The sequence below is a fragment of the Acyrthosiphon pisum genome, chromosome A2, assembly GCF_005508785.2.
Source record: "Acyrthosiphon pisum isolate AL4f chromosome A2, pea_aphid_22Mar2018_4r6ur, whole genome shotgun sequence".
NCBI classification, from domain to species: Eukaryota; Metazoa; Arthropoda; class Insecta; order Hemiptera; family Aphididae; genus Acyrthosiphon; species Acyrthosiphon pisum.
Genome location: NC_042495.1, coordinates 87,481,476 through 87,499,447, shown reverse-complemented (window position 1 = coordinate 87,499,447; position 17,972 = coordinate 87,481,476). Strand labels below are relative to the sequence as shown.

The 17,972-nt window shown below is 31.3% G+C and overlaps 1 protein-coding gene across 1 annotated transcript in view; it reads right to left on the bottom strand.

Annotated features, from left to right (window-relative positions):
- Positions 1-1,670: 1,670 nt before the first annotated feature.
- LOC100164446 overlaps positions 1,671-17,972 on the bottom strand; it is an 87,535-nt gene continuing 71,233 nt past the window's right edge. The window contains exons 6-15 of the mRNA XM_001951829.5: positions 13,679-13,795; positions 11,549-11,802; positions 10,568-10,822; positions 5,148-5,226; positions 5,000-5,074; positions 4,816-4,930; positions 3,884-4,035; positions 3,610-3,813; positions 3,292-3,442; positions 1,671-3,113 (exon numbers count right to left, since the gene is read on the bottom strand). Of these exons, the coding sequence (XP_001951864.2) occupies positions 2,665-3,113; positions 3,292-3,442; positions 3,610-3,813; positions 3,884-4,035; positions 4,816-4,930; positions 5,000-5,074; positions 5,148-5,226; positions 10,568-10,822; positions 11,549-11,802; positions 13,679-13,795 (1,851 nt within the window). The 3' untranslated portion in view covers positions 1,671-2,664. The remainder of the gene's footprint in view (positions 3,114-3,291; positions 3,443-3,609; positions 3,814-3,883; positions 4,036-4,815; positions 4,931-4,999; positions 5,075-5,147; positions 5,227-10,567; positions 10,823-11,548; positions 11,803-13,678; positions 13,796-17,972) is intronic.

The window sequence follows — 17,972 nt, the reverse complement described above, 5'->3', positions numbered from 1 at the left end:
TTAAAAAACCTGGAATAACTATTTTAGTTATTTTGTTTTGATTGTATAATATTATTTGTGGGTACTTGAAACTTCTAAAGTATACTATTATATATCTATGATAGTACCACGGTTTGTTGTTGATGTATAACGCGTTACCTAATGGATATTGTGATATGATTAATTTGAAAATTATTAATAATACTATAGATAAGTATACCTATAATATGTCTGTCTAATATCTAGACTGACAAACCGTCTCCGCTCAGAATCGTTTTTCTTATACAGTGATATTATATCATTGAATTCAAATTTAATACTATCTATTATACAGTGACCCACTTGTAACCTACTGTACAGCAGAGCGACATCCATTTACCCACCTTTTTATAGCTGAGAGTTGAAAATATAAAACAAGAATTCTCATAAATAGTTCATACTGTAACCGAAAAATCTTATAACAGTTAATTTAATGTAATTTAAAAAAAAATTATTACTTGAGATAATAATAATAATATTTTTAAAAATATTTGAATAAGTTCCGTTAATAATAAAGAAGTATTTTATTTATATTTTTTGGCCAAGAAGTTCACATTTGAAAAATATTTTGTAAAAACATTAAGAAAATATTTTAACCATATTTTTTCAAAAAATATTAAGTCAATATTTTTATGCAACCATATAGTCCAATATTTTGTTATCTTGAGTATAAAATATTTATACAATATTATTAGTCAAATATTCATTATTCAAGCACTCCAAAATATTCACAAAATATTATCATTTCCCAAATGCTGTACACTACACTATACAGAATATACACAATGAAATTTTCATATGAATTTTTTTTTTTGTCAAAAATAATTTCACCTACTGTAGAACTAATTGCTTAATTGTAAAATAAATTACTTTAATCACAATATCATATAATTTACTTAGTAATATTATAAGCTGAAAGACCGTCTTCGCTAAGAATCGTTTTTCTTATACAATGATTATTGAATTCAAATTTAACACATCCATTACAGTGACTCTCTAAACATCTAAAGTAAAGCAGAGTGTTTCCCACTTACCAGGTTATTTTATTTCATTTTATGAATATATACTCACTTATTAAGTACCTTTATGAATACATGTTTATTATATAAGTATCATGTCTAAGACATTGAACACTTGTTGCCGCTGCTCTCTACCTTTCAATAAACAATTTAACTGTGTAGCAGGTTTTGACATAAATCACGTGTGTTCTGAATTAATTTCATCAAACTTTCATAACAGGTGAAGGTTAAAATTTACTAATTACATAAAGCACACGTTTTTTCCTGCCATAAACAACATTATTCAATTAGACATCCTCTAAAATCTTGACGTATCATCTAGTATGTTGGATATTTAATTTTAACATAATACTATAATATGGAAATTATTTATATTGTATGCATAATTTGTAAATATAATATTATGTTCATACTATCAAAAATGTAACAGTATTGCAAGATTAAATTTACAGTCAATGTGTAAGGGCCAGTTGTACCATCTCTGATTAAAGTTAACCGGAGTTTAATCGGCCGAATTTGCCCGGTTAAATATCTGTTATCGGCTGATTAAGCTTAATCGTAGTTTAACCGTAGACGGTACAACTGGCCCTTAATAGGACAACATTGAATTCAAAATGACAAGACAAATAATAATAACTAGTTAAAAACAAAAATTTATTCTTTAATTTTTGGTATTTATATTTGACAAAAGTAATATTTTGCTTGTTCAAAATTCATTATTTATGTACATAAACACTTTGTAATTTTAACACATAGAAAAGAAAATGTTTAATGTTCGTCATAACTTTCAATAAATTAAAAAGGAAAAAAATACATCTGTAGAAAATTATTATAATATACATATATTATTATTCTAAATACCCAACTAGAATACTAACAATATCATAATTATCTATTAGTTTGTTTATACCATACACAACTAGTTAAATTATTTTGATTCTAGCCAGTTCTGTTTAAATTTAATTTAGCAAAACCAATAATTGTATTAAGTCAATCATGTCCATTCTCATATTATATATATTATTATGGTAACAAAAGGAAAAAAAATTATCGTAAACAACAACAAATTGACTAAAAAAATTTGCCACGAAAATTGAATATCCAAAATTCCAAAGTCTAAGAAACATAATGGACCCACAAGTCCAAGTAACGAGTGGCTATCATTTCAAGTACACTATCACAAATCTAATTAAACACTGCGGCCATAGTATAGGTACATGTTGAATAATAGCGCTGCCATGCGAAACGGCATTAAAAGCGTTATTTCTGAACAAAATATATAAGTTTTCCGACAAAACGTTAATTTCAAAAAGAAAAAAGAAAAGTAGGCCGAAGAGTACATATTTTAAATATTTTGTTTCAATTTTTAAATTTAACAATAACGAATGCCCAAGATTAGTAATAAATGCAAGTTTAGAAATATAGTATAATTAATTTAAGTTATGCATACATAAAATTATGATTATGACTCTCTCTCGATGTGTTCACAGTGGTGGTGGTTGTTTGTTATTTTATCTCACGTGAGTTTCTCAAAGACCCTCTTCCTCTTCTTGACCCCTCTTACTTAATCGGTTATAGTACAAAATGTATAGGAATCCACTGCACGAGAAGAAACGCCCAACAATCGTCAGTCTTTGACGTTCTGCTGCACCAAGTGCCCTGCGAAGTTGTTTTTGCCGTTTAACTGGTGACTCGCCCCATTGCGTTTGCCCCGGGCCATGTTGCCGAAACACACGGACGAACTGGTGCTGACACCAGAGTCTGAAGACTTTTCACTGGATGTACAAGAGTTCGGTTTGGTGGCGGCGGCGGCGGCAGCGGCAGAGGAGTTGGTGGTGTCGTTGCCAAAGTGTTGGCGGTCATCTGCGGATTTAGGTGCCTTTTTACTGTACTCGGGCGATGACAGGCCCGCGTCGTTACCGTTGTTGGCCGAGAAACGCGGTTTTGGCGTTGGCTTTGACTTGGTGACGTCGGCGCCGGGGACGATTGTGCGCTGACCGTGAGCAGCTTCCTGAGAGTCGTCGCAGCTTGGATCCGTTTTGTTCTCCTCGGTGCTGCTAGAATCGTCCTCGGGCGCTGTAGACGAGAAAATAATAATAATAATAAAACAATACTAATACACTATACACCTTCAGCATACAACAAAATCGATGATAAACGTCAAACATCCACTCGACTCGACCTGTAGTCGATAGTAAATGCGTGGCGAACGGCTGCAGATATTATTACTAACTATATTATATTATATACTCACACTGATAGTCATGCATGACCTGGACGGCTGCCAATATTTTCGCTCTCTGTTCCGGCGCCATTATGCCCATGTAGTCTAGGTCCGCTTCGCGTATTTCACAGAACGACTGCAAGTCCCCAAAACCGTTCATCGCGAATACGGACATTTGTTCCTGCGCGGGTCGAATAGCACATCATATATATTATATTATAAATAGGTATATTATACTAATATTACTAAGTTAGTAAAAATGTGGTTTAATATTATGATGTCGATGAGTACCACACCAAATCCAAATGTATAGATCAATGGACAAAAAATGCGAAATATTGCACTCACCTCCATGCCTATGGTCCGCAGGAGCTGAAGCAACGACTTGGGCCTGTGTTTCGCGTTCTGTTTGCTCTTTTCGAGTCCGTTGCTTTCGTTCACCAACGGTTGGACCTTGCCAAACTTGAACGTGCCTATTCTATCACAGCCTTTAACCATCCCCTTCCAAATGCCGCTGGCATTCATGGTGGTCACCAATATCACGTCACCTTTCTAAGCGATAAACACAAAAAGCAGGTTCAGTCATTTCAAAAGACACGAAGGTTTCGAGGGTAATTCGTACGTTAAATTTCAACGCGTCTTTGTCATAAGGGTTCGGGCTGCTGTTAGCCACGGCACGTGCCAATGCCAACACTTGTACTTTCTGCGTCCCGTCGCAAGAAGTCGGTGATTCTTCTGAGCTCTGCGACGCTGCTCCCATCAACGCTTGGGCGCCTAAATATACATACAAACCACAAAATTCACATATGTTTAAATAGCAGTGTTGGGTAAGCAAGTTACTACCAACTAAGAAGTAACTATGAGATGAGTAGTTGACAAATGCAAGGAGTGAAGTGGGGTAAAAGATAATTTTTATTTTACTTTGTTGTGAAGAGATTTAGATTTTTGTATCAAATGTAAGAAGTATCTTTTGTCGATAAAAATTAATTTTTCACACTTTTTAGAAATTAATTTTAGTTATTAAAAAAAAAATTTAAAAAAAATATAGTTGGATTATTGGCCTAGAGCCACGTTTCCCAAACTTTTCTTATACCGGACCCCTTATAATGTATAGTAAATATGATTGCGGACCCCGAATAAAAATAACCTAACCTAACAATAATAAATAACAATTTATTATTCGCGGACTTCTTCGGCCTTCGGTATATATGTCGACCCCTTCGGGTCTACGGACCACAGTTTAGGAAACGCTGTAATCGAGTATAGTAAGTATACTAGACTGTATATTACATATATATTATATATGATGTAAAACGATTAGGTGTTAAGGATTATTATCCTTAGTAGTTAGTACACAAAGTTGAATGTCTCTGAAACTATTCGTTCAAGTTTTGATTTAGTTACATTAAAATTTAAAAAAAAAATCAAGTGATTAACGTTTAATTTATAAAAATAATTTTAATAAATACATAATTGAAGGATAAAAGGAGTGGGTGAGCATTTTTGGCAATTCACCTTGTATAACTTGTGTGTGTGTGGGACAAAAAAACTTACTAGAAGTGCTCGGCAGACTCTCAGCAGAACTATGATGACGGTTAGGTCTCTGGTTTTGTTTAAGTTGTTTTGAGGACGTTTTGGATCTGTGGTGGTGTTGCCTTTTACTGTGACGCTAAAAAAAAAAAAAATGCGGTTTTTTGTTAGGCACAGTTAACCAACGACAGACAGCGGCAACACTTACAGGCGATTGCAAAAATGAGTCATCCTGATCGGCGTAGTCCGAACTGTGTCCCGGCGAGACTGCGGTGTCCATTCCCTATACAAAAATAAAAATAATGAACATTAACCGATGTCGCTACTTAATTATTACACATTCGACAAGCGCTTACGTTCATTCTGAGCCTGTGGTAAAGTTCCTGGTCGTAGTCCGATCGGTTGGTCTCCACGGATAACGATGACATCCTAGAGCTGTATAAAAACAATATGACGTTCAAATATCGGTAAAATGGAGTTTTTTCATTAATACATTTAATTTCATCAACGATGTAAGCAGAAAGATTTTTAAAAATATGACACGTAATTCGTTTACGTCACGGATTTATCTAACAATTTGTATAGAGAGTGTCCCAAAAGTCTTGCAATAACATCTCCGTAGTAAATAAATAAAAATATATAATATATATTGATGTCAGTAAATCGTGCCTTTCTAATAGAACGCAGATGAATATTGAAAAACAGTATTGAATATATTCATGTGTCACGGTCTCACAGAGATACTTAGAGTGATACGGGACTTTAGGGACATAATGTACATTTGTTTTTGCAAATCCTTTTTTATTTTGGGCGAATATTGTCTACGATAATTATGACGCGCGTTAGGTTCGGGTGAACTAAAAATGACAGTCTGCTACACCACGCATCGTCGGTTTGACTTTTCCGTACTTGGTAATGTTAAAAGGTCACAGCATATTATAATATATTATTGTATAATATGTATAATGTATATACATATAACTGTAGCGAAAACTACGCACTTTGAAGTTTGAACTTATTGCTTGTACCCGCTAAATGGTGTGGTTTTTTGACAGCACGTTCAATGATATTTTGTATTTGCGGAACGGTGGTTGAACAACTTAAGTAGTTTGACAACTTTAACTTCACCAAATTCATAATGAAATAATACAATAATGAACTATGGAAAATGGATGGTCTTATAATGATGCATTGAATTTAAATAGTGTAGGTATCAAACTTATTTACGTTTATAAGATTATAAACAACGCTATAATTATTTACTAAAAGTTTATCGAAATGAAAAAAAAAATGTTTGTAGGTACTTTGATGTATAAAATGTATGATTTACAATATTAGAAACAATATTAATCTCTTCTATAAATAAAATACAAAATAACAGAATTTAATATATTTTACAACAATATATTTACTTAATTTATGTATAATATACTGACAGGCTATTCTTTTCACTTTTAATATATTGTAGTAATTAATATGCTGTATTATCTATAAATAATATTTAAATATACGTTAAAGTAACCCATGCGTAGGTACGTCTAAATATCTGTGACCCCCAGCATCCGGAAATACATCGTGCCATAGCCCTCGGAAAATCCGGTTCCTTTGCCCGCGATTGTCTGATAAAGTCATTAACCTAAACGTATTATCACAGTAGTTATTAAAAAACGTCTCTTTTAAAATAAAAGCTAGGATTCCAAGTAAAAAAAATTCTGATTAAGTACGATGGTTTTTTAGCTAAATATTTTTTAGATTCCATTTATTTAAAAACAAAATAAAAATGTAAAGTTTTTAAAGAATTCCACAATAACAAAAAATGTATAGAAATTATTAATGTTCAACTATAAGCAAAAATAGGTAAAATCAAATACTATATACTATATTTTAGCAATAAGTTAGTTACTTTAATTATAGGCAACAACTAACATACATTAAGGATGGTAGGAACGAATAATGTTGGAATTAACCAATGTTTTAGTGAAAATCAGAGAAGATTGTATTTAATATTTTATAAATAAAACGATTCATTTTTAAATTGGATTCTGGTACAAATTTTCGTTCTTTGAACTGTTCTAAGTTATCAGAACTCTCATTATTTTTATTTGAAAATGCGACCAATATTAGTTGGCACACACCATTATTCACAAATTTTTTCACTAAAAATAATTATTTTTATAATGGAATAAAAGTCTCTTTATCTTCAATCGTTAAAGTTCGTATTAAAAGTTTTTAATATGAATGCAGTATTATACATATACAGTATTTTATGAGTCAAGTTTATAATTCATCTTAAATAATTATAATAATTTTAAGATGAATAATGAAATAAAATACATTTTATGATTAAAATAAAAGTGATTATCGGTTAATTAAAAATATTATCTCGGTGACAAATGTATTTTACTTTGAAATAAAATACAAAATTTAACTTAAATTTAATATTTTAAACGTAGTCTAATTTTAAAAATAATTTTGAGCTTAAGACGCATTTTACTAAACATAAAACTTTTCAGGAGTATTGAATAATTAAGTTGAATTTGAATCCACATTTGTCATTATTATAGCTGGTATACATTTTGCAACTAGCTGATTTATTGGAAATAAGACTTAGATTGTATTTTATACTTGACGTTTAACCAGGGACGGATTGGAATTTCGGACCAGCCTGGGAAAATACTTTTTTACCGGCCCACTATTTGTTGGGAGATTGGGGGCAACTGGCAAGTGTACCATACTGAAGATAGTAATTTTTTTTAGTATTTTAAAGGGTACCTAGTCTTTTGTAATCAGTGTTATTATAAAATCAACCTTTAACAATAAAATATAATAATAAAAATAATAATAATGGAATAAAAATAGTATTACCTACATATAAATGTTACATAATAAAATTTTGGTAATTTTATATTTTATATTATCAGTTTTACTGTATTGATATTGTTCAATCCAGTGGCGTTTCGAAGGTATTATTTTGGAGCAATTGCTCCTTCAAAATTGTTGGTTGGTGGGTGGTCCCCCTGCCACAAAATACCTTGTCACCTAGGTGACTAGGTATATCGTATAGAAATATCATATCCGATTATAAAAATCGTTACAAATGTACGCATATTTTGTAAATTTTTAATTTGAACTTTTTTGCTGAGTTGCAAATGCCGTTATAAACATCAAGGGGGGTGGGTGGGTGGGTAGCTTGTATACATTTTTGCTCCTCACAAAAAAAGAGTTCAACACGCCACTGGTTAAATCACCGATACTGTCTTAACTGCCGAATGCTGGTATCGAAGTTTTGAATGACGATTGATATTTAAATATAAATAATATAAATTTCAAATAAAAATCTTCTTATTACCTAGGTATTCATATTAACGACCCGCATCCAACTTGTATCGTTAAAATTCGTCGTCATTGCCCATCTGATCGACGACACCCGAATAACCAATTATTTATAGATTTTACTGTCCACGGAAGTTGATTTTTTGATTACAGTTATTTGTATTGCTTATTGATAGTTAATATTATTATTCAGTTTCTGTTGTAGACGTTGTATACCTACTTGTATTATTACAATTTACAACGTTTTACGTTATAATATCACAGTTGGTTATTACGTAATATCATTGAATGAATAATTTATAATTAATGGTAATATTTATTAATTAATAGATTATATTTACGTCTACCTATTTACTATTTACTATTAAGTACGCGGCCCATCGGGAATTTCCCGATTTCCCTATGGCCCAATCCGTCCCTGCCTTTAACATGTATGTTTACTACCCAATAATTATTAAATAGGTATATCAATGTACTGATTGTGTCTGAGCAGTTAAAACAATATAAAAATCACATGAATTGTGATTTATTAAAATTATTATCGATTACGTTTAAAATATAATAATAACCTTAGCTATCAGAATCGATTTTCAAAAACGTTGATTCAACATATTTCAATTTATTCATATCAAATTTGAAATTACATCACACCCATTAAAACACCTATAAATACGCCCATAAAACAATGTCTACTCAATATAGTAATGACGGGCCGGCACCTGAAGTGTGTTAAGTTTGTTTTTTGGTCTCGTGATTTAAAAGGTTAACAAATAAGTGCTAAAAAAAACCGTAGTTCGTAAAAAATAAATTTTATCTTAGGACCGGTGACGGTAGAAAATCTCTGGGGATGGAGAGGCTCTATAATTCTGTTTAAAAAATTATATAGGTAGACTAAATATAATATAGATGACACATTATTGCGACGTATAGGGATGGTACATATAATTATAAATTAGAGAACATCGAGACGGGGTGCAGGGTAGTCCATGTCGGAGTGGGTATATTCGATATGAATATAGATTGCAGTCTCGTTGTCGGGCAGGAAAAAAACGGGTTTCGTTAATGCTCGGAATTGTCGGCATATTGTCGCACGCAGGCTGCAGTATTACGACTAATTATTGTTGATGTTGTTTTCTCTAATGCACGTTAATAATATTATATACACCACAATTTCGTGTTGGCTGCAGCTGTAACGCGCCTAGAGTTCAAACTACCGATTTACAAATTATACTAATATACTATTATAATATAGGCTCATTCGATAAAATACACGTATACAGACAGTATCAAGTAGGAGTGTAGGACCGACGTCATTGCGTATAGAATAACCGCTGCAGAAAGTGGGTCTATGTATGAAAATATATTATTATTGTCGAGTAAATCCAAACATTTAAGTCTCATAACTGCAAGGTGGTGTAATTATTTTAAAAGGCAAACACTATAAATTTACAGAAAAGTACTTACGTTATGGTAATATTTTTTTTACATGCCTGATTTAAAATCATTACTAAGGAACATTTAACAAAAATATATTCAAATTTTGAATGAATAGATAATTAGTTATAATTTAAGTCAGCAAAATACGTCTTAAGCTCAAAATTATTTTTAAAATTAGACTACGTTTAAAATATTAAATTTAAGTTAAATTTTGTATTTTATTTCAAAGTAAAATATATTTATAACTTAAGTTATAACTATACCTATTATACGCATTATATTATTTGGACGAGCGGAGTGAAGTGACACAAGCATACCAATTACCCATCAAAATAATGGGTCCACTACTCCGCTCACCTAAATATTAGCAGCAAAAAAGTAATTAAAAGTAGTCCGCTTTGGAATAAAAAAATAAAAATGAACATTGTCACCATTGAAACAAATAAAACACTTAAAAAACGTTGATTTGCAGTGGTAATTAAATTGCGTAAAAATAAATATTACCAAAAACAATCCTACTTTTCGAGATATTGTGTGTTATAAATCTTAAAAGTATCACTCTCCATATATAATGGGACATTTTCTTTGGATCAAATTTGGACGCTTTTTTATCTTGATGCTCGTGATTGTCATATATTATAACACATTAAAACGACGTAAATATAAGTATAAGAAGACATATAATAAGCGCTTTACAAAATGTCTATAAACTACGAGCGTCTGGGCGTGTAAATAAAAGTTAGCATAATAATGTAAATAATAAAGTGATTAGTATGTATCATCATTTTTTTTTATTGAACTTAAGACCGGCGACTATAGCCACTAGCTGTTTTGCTATTTTTGTAGGGGGAGACGGTTGGAACGGTTGGTTGAAACACGGTTTTAGGTTTTGCAGAATGTCAAGTTGGGCACCCGTAATTTCTGCCATGCCCGGTGTATCATCATAAGATATACCTGACTTAATCTATATTACCTAATCGTCTTGTATAGTATAATTTATTATTACCAAACACTTTGGACGTCAGACGTGGCGTAGTCTCCGCTTTCCCTGTTCTGTCGCCTCAACGGTATTATGGTGGTGGGTTGACCGGAACCGGAAGCGGGCAACAAGAGCCCCGTGGCTGTCTGTCGGTGATGGCCACTTCCACCACGGTGGTGGTGGCCACCGGACAACGATATGTCGCCGGCGCTGCGCAACGATATGACGGAACCGGAATTGTTGTTCCGGGGCGCTCTGTGTTTGGCATAACCGTAATAGACTCTGAAAACGGAGACGTCGGTGAGTCTTTACATTATTATACACTTGCCGAACACGGCAACGGATATATTATTATTATGCACCGGGAAAGAAGAGGAAACCTAAGACAGGTAGGGTGCGAGGACAACTTCAAACTTTTCGATTCATCCCCACGCTTTGAGTTCTTGTAAAAGGTTCCCGAAGTAAACGATAAGACATCGCCTTTTTCTGGATAACGCAATATTTTATATACCTAACGACTTAATTTAGAAACGTAAATCGCAAAGATTTATACTCTTCATGGATGAGAATAATGAGATAGTTAACGATTATTCTCAGATGTATTTTTAACGGTTAAGCACTAAACTATTATTCTATGGAGAAATCGAAATTATAATAAGTTGTTTCTGGGTTTTTATATTTTGTGTACTTGAGTATACTCCTTATTATATAAGATATGTTTAGACTTTAGAATCTAAAAATTAAGTAGACACGTTTATCCACAGATATATTTAGTGAAGTTAGTAGAGTTTATTTCTGTAAAATTGTGGTATTCAATAAGCTCAAGTCGAAAATTCAATATTTGAATAATGTTTAACCATACCAAGGAAAGTGATAATACGTTTAAAAAACCACTTTGTATCCATACATTGTGTACTATAAAATCTATTCACCGCATCATTTCTCAACAAATCGAGTCAGAAGTCTTCGAATATTACAACTTTTTTGTCGTTTTATATATTATCATACCTGTTGTTGGCGTGCTCCATGAGCAGCTCCTCAGGGTCTGACTCGTACGGAGGTTCGTCGTACCAGTGTCTGAGCATGTCGTCGTCGTACATGTAAGTCTCGTCCGAGGTGTTACAACGGGCCGTGGGTTTGCCGGGTCCTCCACCGCCACCTCCACCACCGTATCGCAACAGCCCATGACGGATCTCCCTGAGGATGTCCTCGTGTTCGCGGTCGAAACGTTCCTTCTTGATCATGGCCTCTTGGACTTTCAACTGTGACAATATACGCGCCAGCGCTTCGATTAGACATGATTATGTAGAAAATATTTTAATACATAGTTATTATACTATGTTCGACGAACAGCAGCAAGGCCACGTTTAGAATGTTTGCGACTCCCCCGCAGAACGTGCGTCCCCTAAAAATTCACCACGCACCAAGCTGTCTACGGACCGTTTTCTATAGCGATATTTATACATTTCCGAGGCAGTTTTCGCGATCGTATATCGTTATTATATTATATTGTAATATATTATATTATACATAATATTTGTACACCTACACGATACCCATACCGCATAGGGGGAAAGAATATTATTATTTTCGGCTCGCCGTATAACTCGTTCCCCGCCTTATACGCGCGCATAACAAGATTAATGTTACTCCAGACGGCAGTAACGGCCGCCGCCGCACATGACCTTTAATGGGTCCCTGCGGGTCGTGAAACGCGAGCGCATTAACACACCACCGTCGCCGAGTGTATGGGCTTCCGCACGAAAACAACACGCGTATACCCATCACGATCGTGTGTTCGCGTTATTCCGGGCGGATGTGTCTGAGTGTGTGTGTGCGTGCGCGAGAGAGAAAAAAAAGGTATAACCGCAAAGGCGTCGGCGGTCGAAAAAAGGGGCATACGTATTATACGTATGTATAGGTTTTTCTGTCTCTCTGTCTCTCTTTCTATCGTGTACACTCGGCGGCGGCGTTGAAAAGTTTTTAATGACTCGCCTCGGCTTCCTCCTCGCCCGTGCGCCACCTAATCTGACTTTAATGTTGTTTATTAGCGTAGGTATAATACGTGTATATATACGTGCCGCCGTCACTACGTTTTCGTTCTATTTACGCATTGAATATATCGCCAACTAAAACGCAGATAATATAATAATATGTGCATGTAGACGACCTCGCGAGTACTAGAATATAATATATTATGAACGCGGCTGCAGCTGGTATCGGATGAGGAGGGTGTAGAGGGGGGCGGGTGAAATGGAGCGAAATCGACTCACGAAAAAAAATAATATAAATAAAACGGCACCTCTATACGTATAGGTACGCGTACAGCGAGCTGCTGCAGTGAGTGAGGGAAACTATTTCGATAAAAAAAAAATAAAAATAAAAAAACGAGGAAACGCGAAAACCGGAGCTTTGTTGTCCGTTGTTTATTATAGGACAGGGTTGTTTTTTTTATTATTTCATTCGTCCGACACGCCCTTGCAGCGATCGGATCTCGGCGGCGATCGGAAATCGTATGCGCTTTATTTCCCCAAAGTCTCCGGTGTGCCAAACCGTACACCATGTATTTGTGAATGATATACCAACAGTTTCGTAGATTTGGTCAAAACGAGTACACACGAAGGGAAATAATTTGCTAGTATATATATATACGAGCGACCCACCGGCGACTTTCATTTTGGTTTTATGAAAAACAATGGAAAATGTATAACGAAAATAATAATTATTTCATATCAGCACAAGTACGATGCAATATATGCGATGTGAACTAATTAAATTATATTTATAACTCCAAAATTGTAGAAAATAAGTACCTATATAATATATATATAAGAACGCATTTACGGAATGTAAAACTATTTCGTTTAAAGTCCATGTTACGAGTTCCCGCATATAAATAATAAACGAAAGCGATAAATCGTAACGTAGATATTTAAACGGTTGAAATTACTTTTTAACGAATACACCTACATAAGTTTTCAAACCAATGAGGTAAGAATATGTTTTAATAATGACTCAAAAATAAAAAGAATACAATATGTTGTGAAATGTTTGACGAAATCCACCCGAAACAGCGTTGGCCAGAAAGCTTCAAATTACAATAAGGGATCGTTTGTTATTATTATTATTTTCGCTCACCCGATGGATGGTTTCTTCAAAACCAGATGGATTGCCGACATGGTTTCTGCCGGACATAGGCACACAACGATTTCTGTTATCCATCATTGTCATGCCCAAACAATCGGGAGTATTGGCCTGAAACACGATTAATTGATGTTAAAATTGGCATATTTATTTAGTTACATATTTTTTCACATGATTAAATTATTATATGGTAAAAGTATGCAAATATTATAAATATAATCAATATAGGCATAGTATAGTATGATATTGTTGCATGTACAACAATTGTATCCGTGATTGACATAATTCCATGTTATGACATGGCATTTTATACAACTATAATAATAATATTTATATTATACAAATCAACTCCATTTACTATAATAATATTTCGGAGATGATGACAGTGTTTATACCAATTCGTTAACCGTGTTGTATAGGTAGTAGAAATAGTAAATTACCACAAATAAATACGCTAATGAATTATATTATTTGTGAAATGAGCCTATATACGAAGTATGAAATGTATAATGCCAATACGGACCCCAATTTTCTTGTTTATAACCACTTCAAGTCAGAATTTTGTTATATTTTTCATTTGTTAATTATTTGCTTTTGCTGTTATACAATACTTTCTTTTTATTTCTTTATCTTTATATCTTTGTTTCTTGATCATTTTTTTTTTTTTGTAATTTATATGTATATATTCTTACTTATTAATAATTGTACTAAAAGGTATATATTCTAAAATAGAATAAAATGAAATAATTATTGCTTAGTGGTGATTATTATAATCAGACTACCTATATTATAATATATCATATTTTATTATATATGTATAAAATATAAATATGTATCATGTACAGAAAACACACACACATTTAAGTTCTCCTGCAATGGTCATCGCCATCATGTTCAATTAACGAATGATTATAATTTGATAAATGAAAAATTAATATTTTTTAAAATCAAAATCTAATAATACCTACATTTTAACGAGGTCTTAATTTAATTTTAAGATAATTCCGCTGATTCACCAGAAATGGCCCAGAATATAGGTTGTCATTTTTTTAAACTTATCCAATAACAATATTAAATCATGTTAATTTAACGCAAATTTATACTTCCATGACCTAAATGATAACATATTAATTATTATTAATATAACGTTCATCTATGCTGTATAATTATTTATTATTTAATTAAAAACTTAATTAACACAACTTACTAATTTATAATAATTTGAATATAGAAAATTATTAATATTTGATAAATTAGTTACAATGACTTGTGCAAATTCCATAGAATAAAACGTGACTTACTAATTAATTATAAAGAAAAAATATAACTAATTTTAAATAATTTTATTGTTAATAGGTAATTTAATAATTTATTATTTTATAATTGATTTAGGGTGACAAATCATCATTAGGGATGGAATAAATGCAAATATACTTCAGGTCTGTATAAAAATCAATTAAAACGAGTTAATAAATAATACATACAGGATAGGTACAACAGTAGGTATTTAAGCTAATATTGGATTTTGTACAATAGTAAAGTTTTTTGGATTCAAAATGGCGCCTTGCCAAAATGGGTTTAGGACTCGTTGGAGTTCTGTACGATAAGAGCAGTTTAATATAAATGTTTATAAGCAATCAGATAATGAGATTTTGTAGCATTACAACACTATTGTATGACATACACTTTTTAATATCGAGCAGGTTTTGGATAAAAAGTAGACTTAATACTAAAATAAATCGTCTAATAATTAGTTTATGAATATATTATAAATAATAAGTCTAAAATAAAACAATACATATTGTAAATACAATATTAAATTATGCGCGTTTCTAACAAATGTTTTTAAATTTAAAACGCTACAAGAAGATTGCTATACCTATTGGATTTAAAATTAAGTAAGATGAAAATGTTTAGGAAAATTTCCGAGCAGATTTTTAAAAACAGTATAAATCATAAGGTTCATCAAAGTGGTTTTTAACTAAATATTAAAAATTTTTTTTTTTAAAACGAAACGATGATTTATTATTACTTTACAATTAATGTCGCTCATTTTTTCAGTGATAGACCTAATACCTATCAGTTAATTGTGTAATATATTATGTACAATGTTTTAGATAAATATATTTATTAATTTACTCATTTCGTAGCGAGGTGAAAAAACAAATTTGAATTCGAGATAATAATAATCGAAGTAGGTACCTCAAATTATTTTAAAATCTAGAATTGAACTAAACACGTAGTGTTTAAAGTAAGACTGAACATGGATATAGATGATATTCAAAACACGTGAATTATACACAAATAAAAAGTGTTCGAAAAACCAACCAGAATACTAATGGAAAAAATAGTTATTTCAACCGCATTTGAAATAACTGGAATTAGCAAATTTAAAATAAAACGTCTACATAAAAAATGTATTTTTTTTTTCATTTTAATGAATTTAAATCAATAAACACCGGCAATACACTTTTTAATCGCATTGTCATTGTACCTATATTAAATATTGATTTTGTTTCTAAAATTTCGAAAACTTGATAATTTTAATAACACAATATTATGTTAGGTATATAAAGCAGTATATTTCATCGAATAAGTATTAAAATATAATAATTATTAGTATACTTTTGTTTCAATATAAAAATTACAGCTGTCATTGGTTTATTTAGCTTTTAATGTTTTGAAATTTTAAAACTGATGTCAACTAAAAAAAATCTGTTTAACGACATGTATATATTAAAAAGTGAGACTTAAGAAAAATGCTAGTATAACAACTGCAATACATATTTATATAAATCGGGGTTTGAAATTAAATTGTAGTTATATACCTCAAGGCACAAGACAGTATACAATATTTGAGGAAAAATATATGAAAACGATTTTTATGGCCCAGGTGTACCTGAATGCCTATCCAATACGCCGTGTCATCAGAATTTGGTTAAATATATATACATAAAAATAAATTATACATTTATTAAAAATTAGATAAAATATATATAATTAAATTAATATTAATTTTTAACTTTTATAGTTAAGGTTTATATATTTATTGGGATGTAGGTAGATATATTTTTTTAAATCTCGAGTTGGATTATGATGTTTAAATTGTTTCTTGCCTTTCCAATTATATAGTTTTAAATTTTAAATCAACAAAATTTTATTTATGATCAAATTTTGTTTAGAAAAGTTATACGCGTATATATACTATTATTGTTAACATAGCGTTCGTATGACGCCTCGAGAATTTAGTTAATAACTTGTATGAAAATGTTGAAATATGCAACAAAAAAAAAGGTGGGTAAGTGGATGTCGCTCTGCTGTACAGTAGGTTACAAGTGGGTCACTGTATAATGATTGGTATTAAATTTGAATTCTATATCATATAATATCACTGTATAAGAAAAACGATTCTGAGCGGAGACGGTTTGTCAGTCTAGATATTAGACATACATATTATAGGTATACTTATCTATAGTATTATTAATAATTTTCAAATTAATCATATCACAATATCCATTAGGTAACGCGTTATACATCAACAACAAACCGTGGTACTATCATAGATATATAATAGTATACTTTAGTAGTTTCAAGTACCCACAAATAATATTATACAATCAAAACAAAATAACTAAAATAGTTATTCCAGGTTTTTTAATATGTAATTTTGTCCAAATTTGAACTTAAAATGACTATAAAAATAAACTGTGCTTATGTATTTCTTAGAATTTTTGGTAACAGAATAAAATATTTACGTGAAATCTTGTTTTAAATTTTCAATCCTTAGATATAAAAGTTGAACATTTTATAAATTTTTAACTACAAAATAATTATTCAATTTTAAATTTAATAAATTTTGTCAAAATTTCAACTTCAAATGCTTATAAAAAAAATGTGTGCCTATGTATTTTTAATATTTTACAATAGCTATTGTAACAATGTATCAGGAGACCTGTATTAATTTTTTATACTTTTTGGCCCAATAGATAAAACTTTATTGATATTTATAGAAAAAAAAACTAAAAAAAAAACTTACAATGTCCGTAAACAGCTCAAAAAGAGTCAAATTATTTTCAAAATTGTATCGTATATAGAAAATGCTAATATAAACATTCAGTGAAATTTTCAAGTTTCTACAGTCACTTGTTTTTTAATTACAACAAAATACGAAATCGTTACGTAAGAATCGAGTGAATATCAAATGTGTATAAATATGAATTTCATCGCTCATAAAATTTAATTTGAGTTTCTTATAGACATTTTTTTTTTTGATAAAGGTAGATTATCC